Source organism: Anneissia japonica, unplaced genomic scaffold, assembly GCF_011630105.1.
Source record: "Anneissia japonica isolate Jap-2015-1 unplaced genomic scaffold, ASM1163010v1 scaffold1859_len985614_cov190, whole genome shotgun sequence".
NCBI lineage: Eukaryota > Metazoa > Echinodermata > Crinoidea > Comatulida > Comatulidae > Anneissia > Anneissia japonica.
Window position 1 is genome coordinate 584,007 of NW_022694754.1, and position 19,753 is coordinate 603,759.

At 34.8% G+C, this 19,753-nt stretch overlaps 2 protein-coding genes across 2 annotated transcripts; one reads left to right on the plus strand and one right to left on the minus strand.

Moving 5' to 3' along the window:
- Positions 1–24: 24 nt before the first annotated feature.
- LOC117101252 (CDGSH iron-sulfur domain-containing protein 2 homolog A-like) lies at positions 25–2,568 on the minus strand. Its single transcript, XM_033241198.1, has 3 exons — positions 2,374–2,568; positions 1,241–1,458; positions 25–960 (listed from the first exon to the last, which is right to left on the minus strand). The coding sequence occupies exons 1-3, from the start codon at positions 2,468–2,470 to the stop codon at positions 865–867; spliced, it is 411 nt and encodes a 136-aa protein (XP_033097089.1). The 5' UTR covers positions 2,471–2,568; the 3' UTR covers positions 25–864.
- A 2,525-nt stretch (positions 2,569–5,093) lies between these two features.
- On the plus strand, positions 5,094–18,920 carry LOC117101255 (ubiquitin-conjugating enzyme E2-17 kDa-like). Its single transcript, XM_033241199.1, has 6 exons — positions 5,094–5,250; positions 12,342–12,405; positions 14,401–14,432; positions 15,019–15,096; positions 15,785–15,890; positions 16,562–18,920. Exons 1-6 carry the CDS (start codon positions 5,227–5,229, stop codon positions 16,699–16,701), a joined length of 444 nt encoding a protein of 147 aa, XP_033097090.1. The 5' UTR covers positions 5,094–5,226; the 3' UTR covers positions 16,702–18,920.
- The last annotated feature ends 833 nt before the right edge of the window (positions 18,921–19,753 follow it).

Genomic DNA, 19,753 nt, shown 5'->3' on the forward strand with positions numbered 1-19,753 from the left:
CTCAGCATGTGGAGGACCGAAAAAAAAAGTGGACTATGAAGGCCTCTAATGTTAATCTTCAACTTTAATCTTCATTTTACAAAAATACCACGCAAAGAAGCCCATATGCACGGCTCCTCGTACGCAGAAACAAGATCTCCTTAGAAACCACCTCAGTAAGTAAGGCAAGACTTAAAAAAAGTCTTGTCTAAATGAGATTGTCAGAAACTTTTCAATAATTGTACTTCAAGAATTTTGCAAGGTGGGGAGGGGGGTGCTATAGATATGCCACTGAATATTAATAATGTTTTTATTTTTCAAGTTGATCATTCAATGAAATAATTTCAGTTTAGTGTAACAAACAAATGAACACAATACACAGTAATCATCTTCAGCATATAATTAGGCAATGCCTTCGTGCAACATAAAGGAAACTATATCAAAATAATCAAATGATTGCCTATAAAAACTATTTTTACACACCCAACTAGTTAATAACACAAAGATATTAAACAATATTTAATATAAATTTGTAAGAAGAATGTTTCATTTCATGTATAGTAGCATTAAATTCATTTCATACCTAATACTGTAATTATTAGAACTGTAGTTGTTTTTGTTAATCCTACTGTTTAAAAAGCACCCAAAATTTCAAATAATCCTGTAGCTTACTTCTACGGTGTTTTTTTTTTAATCAGTGTTTAAGGTAGATTTTGCATATTACAGTACTTTGATTTAAATCTGGATTTTTTGAAAACTGAAATCAGAAATTGTCCAACACTAATAAATTACATATTATAATAATGTCCCTGCAGTTAATATAAAGGTTAATTCTTAAGCATTGGGTTGAATAATCTATCCCATATTGAGTTATTTTAAACTGAATTACGAGGATTTCTCCGGCTTCTGGATGATCAGAGGACCAACGTTGTCGCAGCATGCGTCATTGTGCTTGTTGTGTGAGCCATCACAGTACGGGAACTAGAATGAAAACAAGTTCACATTTGAGTGACATAACCAGACAGATTAAGTTAAACACTAAAAGCATGTTTTGTAATTAACAGTAAAGTAACACCTGTATACAGTATTATTATTGAGTCTACAATCTTAAAACCCTACAAATCTGAGGGCTGGGGATCACGTTTTGATGGGTTATTTTGATGTTTTTTAACACTTTCTTTCCACTCCTCAATTCTGATTGATAACCTGGGGTCCCTAAAAATCTGGGCCCCCTGTGAGAGCTCAAAGGTGTAATGCATACCTTTTTGGATCTCCAACATCTACAGAAACATGTCTTATTTCCAAGATCTTCAACATCAAATGAGTGGACAACTTTATCCTTGTCTCCATCAACACAGTTATAATTAACTTTAGGTGGTGGCGGTGGTTCATCTTTCTTTGCCGTCATGGCTGAAACTACCAGATACACTGCCGCAGCAAGTGTTCCAATGATTGGCACTAGACGCAACATATCAGAACCTTTAGAAAAACAATTGTAGATGATGAATAATGAGAGTTGCCATATTAAGTTGTCCTGCAACCCCTGTAAATTACTGGTGTCAGCTTACTGGGAAGAATGGCATTACACTTGTAACAGATACGTACAACTTGCATATTTTATTGCGGGATTCTGAAGTTTCCTAAATACAGTAAAACCCTCCTTATTTGGCTGCAAACTGAAGGTGATAAGTCTTTTTTTTAACATATCCCCTAGTTCAACTTACTGTAATGCTAGAGTGTGTAGTAGCATTGCCCTGTCACCATCACTCACTTTTGCAAAATTTCTATTTCATTTTTTCCATGCATTGCCACGCCCCTTTTTTATGTTTAATAATTAATTAGTGATGCAAAAGCTGGCAAATAAATTGATTAAATCAGCAAGCTTGCATCTGCATAATAATACTAAAATGCATAGTTTAGGTCGAGTCTTGCTCACACAAAAAAAACCAAAAAAACACAGGCAACATTTGCTCGAAGATTACGAGGAGCCTAGACCACTCTAGGTAGGCCAGCTTTTGTGATGCCTAGACTCTGGCCTACTACTCTAGCTAAAAATTGGGTAAGGCCTAGGATAGGTTAGATAAAGTAAAGGGTCCTATCAAGAACCGGAGCTAGGCTAGGTGGCTTCTAAGTAAGATGTTTCCATATTATGTACCTTCCATAGCGATAAATATACGAATGCTGGATTGTTGCCAACTCAATTACGTACACTGACATAGATCGAGTTGGGCTAACGTACAGTTTGGCAGGTAGGTCCTCTCGCGTGTGTCGGATCGTAGAGCAAGAGGCAATCAAAACACGAACACTACGCATGTGCAGTCAATAAATTCACGTGACGAGAGAATCGACAATCCCCGATCTCAATCGATAGCAAAAGTTGCTAGGAAATTGTACCTGTTAGGTCAGCAAATCCTCCTAAAGTATCGGGAATGGGCAGGCTTTGAAGATAATTGGGAAAAGTAACCGTCAGCAGTAGCTTTATAGACTCCATTATCAGCGTTCATAAATATATAAGTACAGTATAATATAATTATAAGTGCAACCAGCACTTTCCATAAAAACAGAACTGGTGGTATATAGGGTACTGAAGGCAAGGTACTGTATATGCTTAGCCTTTGATAAATACAGGTGGCGCTTTATCATGTAGGGAGGGGCTTATATATATAAGCATAATAATATATAAGGAATCAGCTCCCTGATGTTATTTTTACATCCGCAACGAATTATACTATTTTCATCAGATTTTGTGTGTGCAGTGTGTGTGTGTGTGCGTGTGTGTGTGTGTGTTTGTTAGCAGTCTCCCTAAATGCGACAGATTCTCCGAAATGATTTATGACATTGAATGGAAGGATCCTTTTTATTTTGGTGACGATCCCGAGTGGTGGGTGACCATGAAGAAAAACCTCTCACGTCTAGATATAAAAACTGATTCTGGAAGTGTTAATAACCAACAAGGATGAAATTATTAAATTGGTGACGATCCAGATTCGTGGTGGGAGGGAGAGGGGTGGGCATTTAAAATGCGAAAATCTCAGACATAAATATCTCAAAAACTAATCAATGGATCTGAATTAATTTTTCTAGAATTTTTTGTCATGTGAAATGAAATGCAGAAATTATTGCATATTGCAGGCCCGTAAGAAGGTGGTGGGTGCAGAGGGTGCGGACACACCCCCCCCCCCTCCAAATACCAAAAGGGCCACTTTTTAAACCTATTTCACGAAGTCGATTGATCGGCTCCGGTGATTGCATATTGATCCATGATATAATATGAACAATGTTATCTTGATACCACAGACACTGACATATTATAACGTAGGCTTCTTCAGGTTCCCAAAACAACCAAATTAATGAAAATTTAAATAAAATATTCACGAATTATGTGAGTTTGAGAAATCCATGACCCTCAAAATGCTAATTTGTCCGAGCACCTTCGCAGGGAGCTAGGCGGTCGCCCATTTCTAAGGTCCGCTTCGCTCGCAAAACGCACTTCCCCGTCGATAATACTTCCTTAAAGCTGGTTCTCCACTACAGTCGAATTTATTCGCGCAAATCGAAGAAAGCATCGTTAATGCGCATGCACATTTACATCTCGATGGTCAGTTGAGGGGCCCAAATTCGCAAAATAAGGTGCTTTTATGTGATTTTTAACTACTTGACCGTGATTTTTTCGGGGTGGGGGGAAAGGATGGGGGAGTAATTTTTGGTGGAGCGCGCCCCCACCTCCCCCTCCCGCGCACTCCCTAGATACGCCACTACTGCGCCATGGGGCCCCTCTAACCCAACAATTCACTCTATAATTTTCAAAAGGATAGAGGGGCCCGGCGCCCCTCCTACAACGACCCAGAATTTTACTATGGGCATGGAGCAGTGTTTTTTAATGGGGCCATGCGCCCATGTACAAGCCCAAATGAGCCCGGAGAGGCCACAGGGGCTCCCACTTACTACCCAACACTCAGAGATACGCGCTTTTGACCTGAGTACGATTGATTAAAACAATGTATATAATGTCTAATAATAATTCGGATGAAAAAGCCTACAACAATGTTCTATTTTCAAGCCCGAAGAAAAAGTGGCACAAAAGTCGCAGGCCTACAATTATTGTGGGGAAAGTAAATTCTTTCCGACTCTGACGTTTTAAAATGTTAATAGTCTATTTTTAAAATGTTGGAATGGTACCTTGGATATAACCAGAGAAATACTCTGGTAGGTGGCCATGCGACATGCATGATAAGCACCAAGCGGCGAGGGAGGGAGCAGTGGTGTTTTTTTAGCAATGCTTTAGACCATAGACACTTGGATGGAACAGTGAATTGTATTGCAACCATATGGTTACAGACAACATGTTTATGGTAGTAACATTATTGTATGTACATAAATTATCAGTCATCAAAAGTAGGATACATAGGCCTATAGTGCTCATTTAAATTAAATGAAGAAGAGTACATTAAGGGTGGAAATGGTCATTGGTGCAATGATTAAAGACCAAAAAATAAATAAAACTGTGCCTATGTTTCTTTCCTACAGTGCGTATCTGCATTATAAAAGGTGTCAAAATGCACAGAACAATAATTGTCATTTACGACCTGTACATTCAAGGAAATATCACCCTTTTATCGCCCACCACAATTAGGAAATCTGTATTTATATGGATAAACTTATGAAAATACATCTGTTAGTGTTGAAGTTAATTTTTTTAAATATTACAGAGTATTAATTGTTAAAATTTAAAAAAAAAATGTTTTTTTTTTTTTTTTTTTAAAAAAAATTGGGTTTCAAAAAAATGATGGTCTTGTATTTGAGGTCATTTTAATCTATAATTATTCACTGGAATTCTCACGTCGAACCAACACGATTCAACTTTTCGCCAATGCCAATCACTAAACCGTTAGGTAGGCTATGTGGTGGGATATCTTCATTTAATTAAATTTCTTTAAATATTCGTAAAGGATATACTGTATAAGTGTTCACTATTAGAAATATAACTCTAAAATTATCAATAAATATTTTTACCCAACAAAATCAACACCGTTTCATGGGTAAAACAGTAAATTATTATTAATAGCACGTGACTCTCCTAAAACATCCGCCATGTTCGGAATTTAGCGGTCGGTTGTTTTGTGATCGGAAAATTACGTTTAGCGATAGTGAAAAAAGAAGAGAAGTGTGTACTTGTGTGAGGAAGAGGATCTTTGTGAATGCGAAGAAAATCATAGCATTACAGATTTATTTAACACATATATAACAATGGCTTTAAAAAGGATAAAAAAGGTGATGTATAGATGTTGATCTTAACTTTGTGAATTATATTTTGAAGACTTTATTTATGTCGTATTGCGTACATTTAATCTACAGTCAGTTTAGGTACCCGTTTTAAAGACAATTCTCTGTCTGAATTTTTAGTGTAGTGCTGCTAGGCTGGGCCTAGCCAAGGTGTAGGGGCCTAGCTACGCTTTTCCTTACAAATATATTTGTTATGGACTGTGTCTAGGAAGTTGCGGAGAATTTGGGTTTAAAATTCTTAAGATTTGTATATGATTTGATGCTGTATGATCGAAAAATTGTAATTTAAGATAAGCCTACACTGAGTGTAGGGCCTGGCCGGTGTGGTTGGGATTCGTGTGGTTGCCATCCTCATTGACGTAGTTTGCCATCATGTTTTAGGAAGACAGGGAAGTTGATTGAAATAATCCTGACATTGCAGTTTACAGTAAAGAGCCGCTTCCGAGTTAGTTTTGTAATCGTCATTTATCTTTTGTTTTTGTCTTAGGTAATTGAAAATTCAAGAAACTGGGGTCGAAATACTAAATAGGCCTAGGTCTATGCTAGGCCTAGGCTAGAGAGTTTATTATGAATTGATGAATGATGTTAATTTTGAATGAAAGGTAGCAGGTCAATTCGGCCCAAAACAAAATAGGCCCAAACCAAATCAGACCAAAACCAATTCGGCCCCAAACCAAAAAACCAGCTCGGCCCAGAAGAAAACTACCTAAATGATACAGAATTACCCAGATGAATAGCGATCGCTATTACCCATTACCCAAAAGACAATTATTATTATTATTTGAGTAAGACTATGATTATTAATATTATTTATAGGTTTAATATTATTTTTTAGTATAACTATTCTTATTATTCATTTTTATATTATCTGAATTATATATTTTATAATTATATCATTATATTTATTGTTATTATTTTAGTATTATTATAATAATTAATATCATATATAGGCCTAATATTATTTTTAATTAGGCCTATTACTATTCTTATTACTTATTTTTAATATTATCCGAATTCTTACTAGTCCCACTAATTATTTTTTACAAGAATCTTAACATACCTTTATAAAATAGTATATATTTGTATGAATTTAAAGCAAAACAAAATGCACGGATTTTTTCAGGTACATGCAATTCAAACTGGATACAAAATTTTTATTTTGTTTTTTTTTCAATTTACTTTTATTTTAGGCTGGCTGCCCCTGCAGGGGTTTTTTTTTTGTTTTTGTTTTTTTTGTTTTTGTTTTTGTTTTTTTTAATTTTCAATAAATCTAACACTTTAGAATTAAACAGGTGCACTACTGTTATTTCTGGTAAATATTTTTTTGGTAAACTGTTTATTTCAGATTGGCAACACCCAATACCTGTATGTTTTTCGATGAACGTAGCACCTTGCAAAAACTGACAATAAAAGTCAACTATTCATTTCAAAAACACAGGGACCACCCAACTATTTCAACCTGCCATCTTGAATAAATCAATATCGTATATAGATATAGAGTTGTCATCTGGGCCGAGTTGGTTTTGTGCCGAGTTGGTTTTGGTCCGAGTTGGTTTTGGTCCGAGTTGGTTTGGGTCCAAGTTGGTTTTCGGCCTAAGTGTCATCTGGAATCGATTTGGTTTTGTTCCAAGTTGGTTTGGGCCGAAGTGACCAGCATTAGCATGAAATGTAGGACCATGCAGGCAGTAAGCCTAGGCTAGGCCTTGGTAGGCTAGACCTCGCCTTACTAAATACTACCCTTTCTTAGGTCTACCGTGACCTGACCTAAGGGCATAGTGAGGGGCGGATCTAGGTTCACATTTAAGGGGGGGGGGGGGGTCAGACTTTTTTTCAAAAAAATGCAAAAAAAAAAGTGATCCTCCCCCAGGAAAATTTTGACTCTTAGATGGTGGGAAATGAGCTTTCCAGACTTCAGAGGTGTCTCTTTTAATGACTTTTAAGTTCTTCAAAATTCAAAGTTTTCCCCCTCTTGAAAACAGTCAGGTAAACTTTCTCATTCTTATTACAGTAAATAGGCATATTTATGTGTGTATACGTACATAAAAAAAAATTAAGTTGCTTACGTATTCTTTTTTCCACTAATGGATAACCCCAAAGAGGAAGGGGGGTCCGGAAAATTTTGATCACTGGATGGCAGGGAATGAGCTTTTCCGTCTTCTGAGGTGTCTTTTAATGACTTTTCTTTAAAGTTTTCTTCCACTTGAAAACGGTCAGGTAAACTTCTCATTCTTATTACTGTAAATACTAGTAGCCTACTATGTGTGTATGTACAGTACATAACAAAAATTGAGTTGCTGCATACATATTCTTTTTTCAATAAATCAATGAACCCCAAATAAAACGGGGGTCGGGTGTCCTCCCCGGGAAAATTTTGGTTCTTAGATGGCGAGAAATGAGTTTTCCCGACTTCTGAAGTGTCTTTTAATCAAAATTCAAGGTTTTCCCCTTTTGTAAACGGTCAGGTAATTTTTTTTTTCATTCTTATTACAATAGGCCTATGTGTGTACCGGTACACAGAGAATGTTTTTTTTTCCCAAGGAGGGATCAGGACCCCCCTGAACCCTCCCCCAAATCTCCCTTCAAATCTGCCAATGCTAGTTAGGACAAGCCTTTCTTAATTGGTAGGGCTGATGTAGCCTACTGTAGTTTAGGCTATTGTGAAGGTAACTGTTAACTTTTAGATGAACTTTTATCTATGCCTTTTTTGATAGTCCTCTGTTGTTTCATTACTTAGGCAAATTAACTAAATGATATAATAGTATTTTGTTTCTTACTAATGCATGGTTTTTCTGGTTTCTCTTAGTAATAGTAAATACATTGGTCTTGCTTAAAGAACAACATAATTTCAATCTGCAGTCAATCAAGGAGGCTACTATTATATATCTAACATCAGCTCTAAGTTTGAGCTGATAAAACTCACAAAATGCCCTTACTGTATGTTACTTTTCTTGTTTCCCTCATCATTCATGCTAGGCCAGCATTTTTTTTTTAAACTGCTCAGATTCCTATCTCTCAACATGATTTTTGTAAAACTCTGCCAAGGCAATACTCAATTATTTCTGTTTTGTTTCGTCATTTGAGATACAGGGTCAATAGAAATAAAGAATTATCAGCTTTCCTTCAGATTGTCCATCCGTGTATTGTGGGGACCTACAGTACGGTATGGTAGTACTACTCAGGGGCGGATCCTGAGATGTCCAAAAGGGGGGCCGAAAGTTGGGCCGATCGAGACAACACTATCGTAGGGGTTCCGGGGGAATGCCCCCCGAAATCCCCTTCCCCAAATCCGTCCCTGCTACTGCCGATGTAACCTTAAGTAGATTTGCAATCACTTTACATCTGGTAGGAAATGGTAGATCTGATTTCCGATGATTTTAGTGTACTGATTGCTATTTACCTTTTTTAATAGTAGGCCTATGGTTACTTAAATATTGTCCATGAATTCAAATTTCAATCTAAAGTCTTGTTCTGTTTTTTATCAATGCCTTGAACTTTACTCAAGTAGGGTTGTAGCTGTAGAAATCTGAAGGTGGGTGACATTTGAAGGGTGGTGATAATGTTAGTACACTCTAAATAATAAGAGTGTATTTTAAGGATGGAAAAGTACTGTAGGTTAATAAGGGTGGATGGAGGGCCATGAAATTAGCTTTACACTGGGTGGAAAACTTTAAAGCTGGGTGGCCCCGCATACCATAACTACATCACTGCTCTAGAAAATCTGAATTTTAGAAGTTGAAGCAAGCAAAGTTTCTCTTTATTCTATAGTACCACATGTTGCTGGGGTGTGTCTAGATTGTATTCGTTTTTCCAGCATTTAAGCTGATTTACTGACTGACCCTATTTTACAGAAAGATTATACTGTCTGAATTAATTTTCTAGAATTTTTGTTGTTTTTAGAGTAGTTGTGAGCTGGTTCATATTTCAAGATGCAAATAACAATTTTACATTACTAAGCAAATCCGTCTTTCTTTGTTTCGTGTATGAAAAAGAAAGCTGACTTCCTGGTTTTGTCATATTGTTGGGACTTTCATATTAACCCATTACTGTACTTTACAAGTTAGTTTCATACAAAAACACATTATAATTATCGTCATAACATCAAGGTTTTTGACAAGTATCATCGTATCAAATAAGCCAACTACTAGTTTGATTTGTGCATGCCTATATCAAGGTCAATTTGCATAAACAAACATTACAGGCAACATAGGTTTATGTAAATTAACCTTTGAAACAGCCAAATGAAGTTCAACTACGAATTGGCTTATAGAGTGATAAAAAATTACAGGGTACAGGGTACTAATTTACCTTTAATTTATATTTTATAAAATTTAGCAAATTTAGGCATTTTATAATTCTCATTGATGACACTATGTCTTATAGCGATTTTGTTTTAAGCCTATTAGACTTCAATGAAAACCTACCACTTAATACCCCTAATAAAATTAACTTTAGGTTGGCCTGTGAGATATAACACTTCAAACAAAATACTGATGGAAGGTGTCAGGTAGCAAGGTCAAAATAAACCATAACGGCAATGACCAAAACGGCAATAACCAAAACGGCAGTAAACCAAACCGGCAATGACAAGTACCAAAACGGCAGCAGACCAAAACAGCAATGACGAGTACCAAAACAGCAATAGGCATAGGCCAAAACGGCAAAGGAGCAAAATCAATTTGAAGAGCAAGCGACGCCAGTCTTTGCCTACCATTGGCAGTTCTCTGTAGTTCTATTCTCATTTGTATTGTTTGTCTTGTCATGTTTTTTAGGGCATCTTCATTCTTCTCTGGTGCAGTCATGGCACCAATGGCAGGGAAAAGCTCAGGCACCTTAAGCTCTACTCAAGCCCCTGTCATGTAGGCCTTTTATTTTTACTCTTCCTGCAATTTCATGTTTAATTTGCTTATTTGTATAATTACTGTACCTTAATTAGGTTATTAATATATAATTAAAAGTCTGGATGAGAAATAAAATTTCTGGTAACGGTCAAGTAAAATTGTAGATAATACATTTTCTATATTTTGCATGTACCTTTAAATTGGCTGGTAAATATATGTTTGTGCAATGGTAAAAATAACAATGATCACCATGATGGAGAGATATTTTTAATAGATGATAATGGACCAATATGAGGAAATGAATAACCTTGATTAGATGATCAATAAGGCCTATTGTAGTACATGCAGTGATGAACAGATAGCATACGCAATGCCTCTGAAGTGAATCAGATGAGTCATTTATAGATCATCAATTGAGATAGCCTAGACTTGGTACTGTCTGTAGGGCATGTGTATAGATGGTAAATCATGCTTACAAGTACTGTTGTACTACTGCAAGGCTTGAAAGACTTCTAAATTCTTTACTTCTAGAAATTTCTAATAAAATACTACTGTAGCTCTGATAGAAATATGCCACATTGTGATTTTCAAAGGAGAATGTGGTAAATAGGAGTCTTGAGAGGTGACCCTTTACATGTAAGGTTTAGGCCTACAACATTTTACTTGGAAAGGATAATCAAGTCATATCAAATATTTTCATGGTGTTGCAATATTAGTAACTAACACACATCATAACTACTAGTAATTATAGACACAGTATCTGTGTTTTCATGTACAGGTATCTTCTCCATATAAAGTGCTGTAATCAGCTGTGGTCGTAGGATTTTGTGGGCTAAGCTGTCCGACTAAATGCCCAGCATTGGCTCCAACCAAATCCTGTTTGAATTCCAGGGTATAATGGCACCTCGACTAACTGGGCAATGAGGTTGAATTTAAGTTGATCTAATAGGTATTAGAATGTATTATGCCTGAAGAATATTTTTTGAGAAACAATCTTTTTTTTTGTTCTGACATTGTAGGTAATTGGGAGCTAGAAGCTTACTGTAAGCTCCCCTTCCCCCTCCCCGTTGGTGTCGCCACTGGCTGTGATATAGTTTCGTTGTCATACAGTATGTGTTACTGATAGTACTAGTAAAGTATGCGATAGATGTATTTCAGTCTTCAATATTGAGAATTAATATACAATGGCATTTTACTATTTTAATTTAATTCATGCAGAAACCTAGGAATACTCCTCAGGGAGCGAAGGAGGTTGCACGTTGTGTATGACTGATCCCGTATCCAATGACCAGGGGAAAACGCCTTGAGCATTTTTCTGGATCGCTGTATAAATCCTATCAAATGATAGTTGTAAAGGTTTAATATGTAGTGTTACTTTTTAAACAACCAAAAATTCAAACACATTATGATGAAATGAATTACAAGGTTCAGTACAGGTACTCAAAAACTGATAAAGTAATTAATTTTATAGTGTTTTTTTTTTTTTTTTGCTAATAATAGTTATTGAAAACATAGATATTGCTGGCGGTTTCCTGAATTCTTGTAAAGCCAGCAAACATCAATAAATTTGTTAGTAAAAAAGTGCTTTATTATTAAAACACGTCATTGATGCATAATTTATTTTCCATTGAACTTACATACCATTTGTTATTAACAATTGTCATTGCTTTTAATAGTGCAAAGTGTTTCCTTGTATAGTTTGTCATGTAGGCCTAACTGGATGATTAATTCCTAATATTTGCTTTTTTACTCACCAAATAATTATTTCCTAGGTTTTTGAATGGTGATATATGTGATAAATAACCTCCAGCTTCAAAGTTTATTCACCACCGGGGCTTAAATTTGAGGCTGAAAACATCAAATGTGAATATAATGTAATAAGAAAATTACATTACTTAAGTGGTTTGGTGAAGGGATCTCTCTGATGATGATGATGATGGAATTATCAGTAATATTTCGATAACTTTAAAGTAGGCCTAGACAGTGGCAGTGGAGAAAGAGGTAGCCTGCTGTACCTGGAAAACCCACCTTACATAAAGATTATTATAAACTGAAAATATAAATGTATATATAAAAAGAGTTTAAATAAAGAGATCTGGCCTTTATAAAAGTTGAAACTAGACCATGGATTGTAAAGTAGGCAGTGCAGTTCTGTGCCCCCTCAAATCCACTAACCCATCTACATGATATTTGCTGTATCCCAATCAACTATCTTTGTTTTTTTTTGGTTTTTTTTTGTAGGAATTACAAGATCTTGGAAGAGATCCCCCTGCACAATGTTCAGCTGGTCCAGTTGGTGATGATTGTAAGTATTAAACTTTAAAAAAATAATGCTTTGTATTTATAATATCAAAATCGGTGTAGGCAGGGTATTACATTGTTATTACACACATCAATAATAATTCTGGTATCGGTTATACGGTACAGTATGAACAAGGAAGTGTCAGTAGTGTTTAGAACATTTTAGGTGAGAACAAGATAGAAATTCAGGCTCCAAATCAATGTACTGTAGTAAATAGCAATATTGAAAAGGTAAAGATGTATGACCTCATCAGCTAAAAATAGTCATTATGTTAATTTTCATTTTCTAAAAATTGAAAAACCTGCCTGTGGCTGTTAAGGTTCTGATTATATAATATTATATCATAAATATGACATGTGGGACCACATCACATTAACATATTATTATTTAACGAGGCTAACATTGCATAATGTTCTTGTTTATTGACAGAATAACAATACTGGTATTTCTTTCTATGGCAACCATGTATTGTTTAAACTACTACCAAACAGTTACATTACATTAGCGCTTTCTACGTAACCATACCAAATTTTTGTTACACCACTGTTATTTGTTGTCTGTAGGCCTATATTTTTATAAAACAACTTAATTTTTTTTTTTTCAAATTTTGTATTTTTTAAGTTGTAATGTTGAACCATTACACAGTAGTGAAATTCAATGGGCCTTTTCGCTAGTTCCTGTCCCATGTATGTTGTTGCTAATGTTGGGTGAACACTGCAGTGGATTTTAGGCTGTACGTCTGTTAAGAACTGTTACATGAATTAGAAACTCAAAATGACACATTGTAATATCTCTCTTCAAACTGAAAAATTTAAATGCATTAATTACCAATTTTAACTTATGACTAATTTCAAAAATTAATGTCATTGTGTTCCTATTTTTTTTTGTGAGTCTAAAATAATTGATGTAGACACTTTTTTTTTGTTCCTGTAGACTCTCGCTGTCCATTTATTTATTGTCAGTTTTAATATTTAATGTTGCATATAACCTCAGAACTGTTTGTTAGTTTTCTGTATACAGACATAATTCATGTTATGTGATCTTAGAATGTGTTGAACTTACAAGAAGCACTGAAAGTAAAAATGAAAGCATGCAATAATTAATTTAAAAATTCTCAAGTTGACAACATTAGTTTGTGAATTTATCGATACATTTTGTACCATAGTAAAGCTGCATTTACGCTAAACATGATTATGACATGACAACGACAAAATACAGACGCACACAGTGTTGCAGAATAAAAACTAGGTGATGATATGTTGTTGTCGTGTCATTATTATGTCTAATGTAAAACTAGCTTTAGCAGGAAGTGGGGAGGGTGGGGTTATGGTGGTTGTAGGCAATATTCAATATTTAGTTCTATAGTATATATAAAAATAAGTTTATTCTTTTTTTCACTGTAAAACCTGACTTAACAGAAAATTAAAAAGTTGCTTTTAGCTAGGCTAATTAAATATTCAACCTCAATAATACACATTAAAACTTGATTGGAATACAAAATGTTTTCTCTAAATGGAATTGTTGAATTCCATCAGTGCAGACAACTCGTCACTCAATGTTATGAATTGGTCCAGTAAGGTTTAGTCAGTTGACTTGTAGTACATTAACATATATGTCATAGGTCACTTGTTTACTGGTAATTGACCGATTTCTCAAGAATGAAAAAGCATGGGTTTACTTAAATCCAAATCACATAATTCGCTCTGTGTTTATAGATAGTGTAATCTAAAATGAGCAATTTACTTTTTGTATTTACAATTCATTACACCTCATAAAGCATACAACATTGAACCCCTAATAAAGTTGGACACATGGGACCAAAAAAGTATCCCCTTTAATAGGGGTGTCCCCTGAAAATGGCCATAGTTTTAAAATGCTAAAAAAGTGTCCTTAGTAGGGGTTTGCCCTTAGGTATCCTGAAGGGGAGTACTGTACGTTAGTAGTTAGATTACATTATGTCCTGATAACTAAAAATCTTTGGTTTTTTTTTCTCTGTAGTGTTTCACTGGCAAGCTACAATAATGGGTCCGGTAAGTGCTACAGTATTATATGACAATGTCCCTTTGTCTTTGACCTCTATAGGAACTATCATGAAGGTCATAGTGATGTCCTAAGGTCAGGGTCATTACTGATGGCAAATCCTTGTCATGGTTGCTACTAGCTGTCAGCCATCATCATTCATTGAATTCAATCTACTTGAGTTGTTTACTAATTTCGTAATCCAGTAGCATCCTTTTTGAATCAACAATTTATTATTTTACGGCTTAGGAAACAAACCACTCTCTAAGGTTCTGTTCAGACTAACACATTTTCTTCGATAAAAAACTGTTATATATGGTCATGATGTAATTTTATCATGACCATATTTAGTTAGTTACTGCATACCATTATTTTAACAAGCACTACTTTACTTGTCTAATCATGTAAATTAATAGCTAAGGCAATTGAAATATTTAGGTATGTCACATGTTTTTATTTGGACAGGGCTGAAACCCTCATAGTAATAGCATCAAGGGTCCTGAATAATAGTTTTATATATTGATAATTATATAAAATGGTTGCCCATACAGTATAGCAAGTGAAAACTAATCCTTCTCTTTGATGTTTTTATGGCAGCCTGATAGTCCATTTTCAGGAGGTGTGTTCTTTCTAACCATACATTTTCCAACGGATTACCCATTTAAACCTCCAAAGGTAAGAAACTTTATTTTCATAAAATTTTAGCCCTACAAACTCTGTATTTTTTTCAAAGATAGATGCTATCTATGTTGAGAAATGAATGGATAAATTGTAGATGGATAGAGAAGTGATTAAGGATGAATGAATGAATAGATAAATAAATTTATAATGGTAATAATATGTCAGTCTTATATAGTGCTTCATGCATAAAGCCTCTAAGCACTTCACATTACTACCCCAGTCATTGGAGCAAACACGTATGGAACACATACTCAGTTCCCTGGGGAGAATTCCATTATATTACAGCTAGTAATCAGCGCAGTTGTGTTGAAACCTACCAGGTACCAACTTGTACTCCTGGGTAGACAGAGGCAAATGTAGGTAAAGTATCTTGTCTAAGGACACAAGCAGTTGATAACTCCTGATCCCGTGATCAGAAGTCCAACACCTTATACGCTGCACCACACACCCCCAACAACTTAATTAATTTATGGATAAATTAATGGATATAAATGAGTGGATGTATGGATGAATATATGAATGGATGGATGTATGTATAAATGAATTTATTAATAAATGAGTTGGTGGGTAGGTATTTAATTTACAAATAGATAGTCAGTATAGGCAAATGGATAGATAAACTAATGAATGAAGGAATTAATAAATATATAAAAAAATATGTGAATTTTCTTTTGCATTTCAGGTGGCATTTACAACAAAAATCTATCATCCGAATATAAACAGCAATGGCAGCATTTGTCTGGACATTCTAAGATCACAGTGGTCACCTGCATTGACCATATCAAAAGGTCAGTATGTTATGTGTATTTATAATTTGCAATAATTAAAAGCTTCCTATAAAGTTTCAGGGTAGGACCACCTGAAGCCTGGTTTCCATGATATCGCTACATTCTTTCACTGACTTCTTTTGGTGATGCTGATTGGTCAGTTGAATCGGGCAGCCTTCCAAATTGCGTTAGGGGACAGATATGCAGTTCAATGATTGCAGTGAAAACGCTGTAGCAATTTTATATAAACTAGGCTTAACTAAGATTGGAAATTTGAAATTAAAAAAAAAATAGAATACTTATAGTTAGTGGCTTAACTAGGAGTCTTAAAATGGAGGGGGATGGGTGGGGGTGGGCTGATAGGTGACTTTTAACTACTTGAGCATGATTTTTTTGGGGTGACCGGGGAGGTGCTAGTATTTTTTGGGGCATGCACCCATGAACCCCTAGATAAGCCACTGCTTATTGTCTACCAAGTTTAAGCATAATTAAAGGTATAACTTCAATGCTTATAAAAATATGTTAAAAGATTAATTTAATAATTAACCCTAAATTTAATAATTCATTAAATTAATTGCTCATTTACAAGTAACAAATACGTTGATGTAAATCAATTTTCAATTGAAAGCTTTGTATGTGTTATAATGTCAAAAATGTGGTTGAATTTACTATGTTTATTTACTTGTTTGCAGTCCTCTTATCAATCAGCTCCTTACTAGATGACCCAAATCCAGATGATCCGCTTGTTCCAGAGATTGCTCGCCTCTTCAAGTCGGACCTTTCTAAGTACAAAAGGACAGCTAAGGAATGGACACAAAAATTCGCAAATTAAGGACAGGCACCTTCTCCCCCGCTTAAACATACATGTAACATGCCTTCTTCCCAACATGGTTTTTTTTAACCGTATAACAACTAACATCAAATTTCATACATTCTCCGTACTCAACTTCAACCCACTGTGAATCCAGGGACTGGTTATTTTTGTTAGGAAATGGAAATTTTGCAAACATTGTGTTGTAGATGACAACAAGATAATGATTAACTAACACTGGACCATGGTTACGTAAGAGTAATATGCAAATTTGTTAGATGTGTTTTTGTTATTAAGCCCTGTTCACTTTTGCATGTCCTGGAACATATTTGGTGTAGTGTCTGCCCATCTCTGCAAAATTGTAATAACCAACAGGCTATTAAATTACATTGTTCTAATAAAGATAACATCACATAAACTCTAAATATTTAATAGTTGACTGTTAATATCTGTGGGAAACAACAAAGGTATTACGTCAAATGATAAAACACGACAATCATTAGCTGATACCAGCACAATATGGATATATATATATATACACTATTAGGACCATTTGGTAAAGTATTAATGAACGGTGAACCACAGATTTAAAACATACACAGAGATCAGTTAAAGATACATCCAAAGCTGTTGGATAAGGATTAGCACCAGGGTCTAGGCACAGGCGAGGGCTGAAGCAACAGTGAACTGATTTATTGTGCATATTTTCCCCCTCAAAATCAGTGTTACCTTAGCTTTTGTATCCTAAGTTGACCATGGTTTTAAGATATGTTGGTTATACCTAGGTTTTATTTCTCAACACAGAAATTTACATTAGTTAGTCGAAGGCTAATAAACAGTCAAACAAAAAAAATAAGAATGAAGACGACTAGAAAAAACAAACCCATGCAACTATTATTGTCTGTGAAATTTACTTTTGTATGAAGTAATTAATTGACTACTTTGAAATGTATATTAAACTTGTGGTAAGATAATACACTCCCTCTTATCTATTTACAAGTCAATTTATAAAATTCCCCTATTGTTGTAAACTTTAAAAAAACAAATGCCAATTAAAAAAATTTTGTAGTGTCTCTAGCTGTATATTATTATCTCATAACACATGTATGGTTTAATACATTTATCATAACTTCAGCTTTACCATTTCTGTGTATTTAGTAGGTTGTATAGCATATCCAAATCGAACATGTAAAATGTAAAGGTATCGTTTCCAGAATAATAGATCGCTTAAAAAATACCACTTGAACCAAATTTAAAATACTTAATAATCCTAAAGTTATTTCTTCCTCTCTTACCTATATAATTGTCATTTGCATGTTAATAAGTTTTTATATGAAGTTCTGATTTTACAAATGTTTTGGGTTGTCGAAAAATAACTATTAAGTTGCTCTTGAACGTTGTACAGTAGGAGATACTGATGATGGTTTAGTGCGAGTACCATGTAATTAAAAGCAATATGGAGTTGAAAAGATTTAGTTGGCAACCGAATATTGGGGAAGAAGGTTCGCATTTGCACGTACTGTATTTATTCTATCAATGTGGAGTAGTTGAATTAACTTGTGTTTCTCCCTGACCAATTAAAATACAATAAGTTTGATCATGGTCTAAAGGAACCATAAAATTTTGGGAGGGAAATATTTTGATCAGTTGGAATGATAGAATGTTTTGTAGTCAACAATTCCTGAGCTCATTTACTTAAACAAAATCACCAACTAGATTTGTGCAGGTTTTGCTAGCTTTCAATGTAGACCAGGTATATCTTGAAGATTTACTCGCAAAGTGTCTACAGCTCATTACTCTTAATATATCCATTAATTACACACTATTTTGTTTGATAATGAAATCTGAAGGTTATGTAACTAACAGTGTATCAAAATCTAAATTGTAGATGTATCTTCATTTACTATTATAGTAATGCTGTAAAACTCTATGCACTCTATCAAATTTTGTGTTAAATAACTTTAAATTGCACACAAATGGGTATATGACATCATGTCCATAAATGGATGTGATATGATATCATGTCCATGTATGGACAATTCACATAAACTTGTCTCTTAAAACGTGATAATAGCAGACTCCGCATTTGGCTGGCTATTTAAACTACGAGAGTAGCTCTGACAATTAGATATATTTCTTTTTGAAACATGGTGTATAAAATTGGTTCATATCTTTCTACTTACTCAACCCTATTGTAAAATCTCTGCAGTCTGAAAATAAATTAAATAAACAAGTGTGTACATCGGACTTAACAAGCGTTTTATGTTCAGTGCTTTTGATGAAGTGGAAGTTTGTTTTGATGCCTCAATTGGGATGGAGGGATATGCAGTGGTGTGATCAGCATTTCCTTGTTTCCCAGAAAGAAGGGCCATCCTTTAATACCAACCATGTTAGGCTTGGGCGATAACAAGTTAATTTGTCACCTCTAGATGCCCGGAAAAAGCACTATAATGGCCAGTTTTCTCCAGCTTAAAAATTTATTTTAATTTACTGCGTCCCTTGAGGATATGACGCTTCCCCAGCTGTAGATGGTATAAATGGTAGCGTGTGAATGTATGTGTGCGTATACAGTATATATGTATGCAGTATATATATTATGATGGTGGTGCTGTGTTGGAAAATGTACATACAGTAAATAATGAGTCAAATGGTACCAGATATGTGCCACAAAATTTAAAATTTATTTTTGTATGTACAGTATGTGCACATATATTTGGATATATGAGATTGTGTGTTGTTCTGGAGTGGAGGAATATGATACTTGCCCAATGGGTAGAGTATGTGTGTGTTTGTGTATATAATTTCTGATGTGGGGTATAATTATTGGACACAAGTATTGGAAATTTTTGAAACCTTTTGGCAAGTAGTTCCTTCAACATGAGTGATGCTGTTCTGATTTCAATGTCGCTACTCTTCACTATGCCATCACGGTTTACAGAGTAGCTGCTTCAAGTTTCACACTTAAAGGCGATCATCAGACGTGGAGAAAATTACTTTAATTATATTATATATATATATATATTTTTTTTAAATTTATTTACAGGACTACATTCGTTGAGAGCTATGCTACACG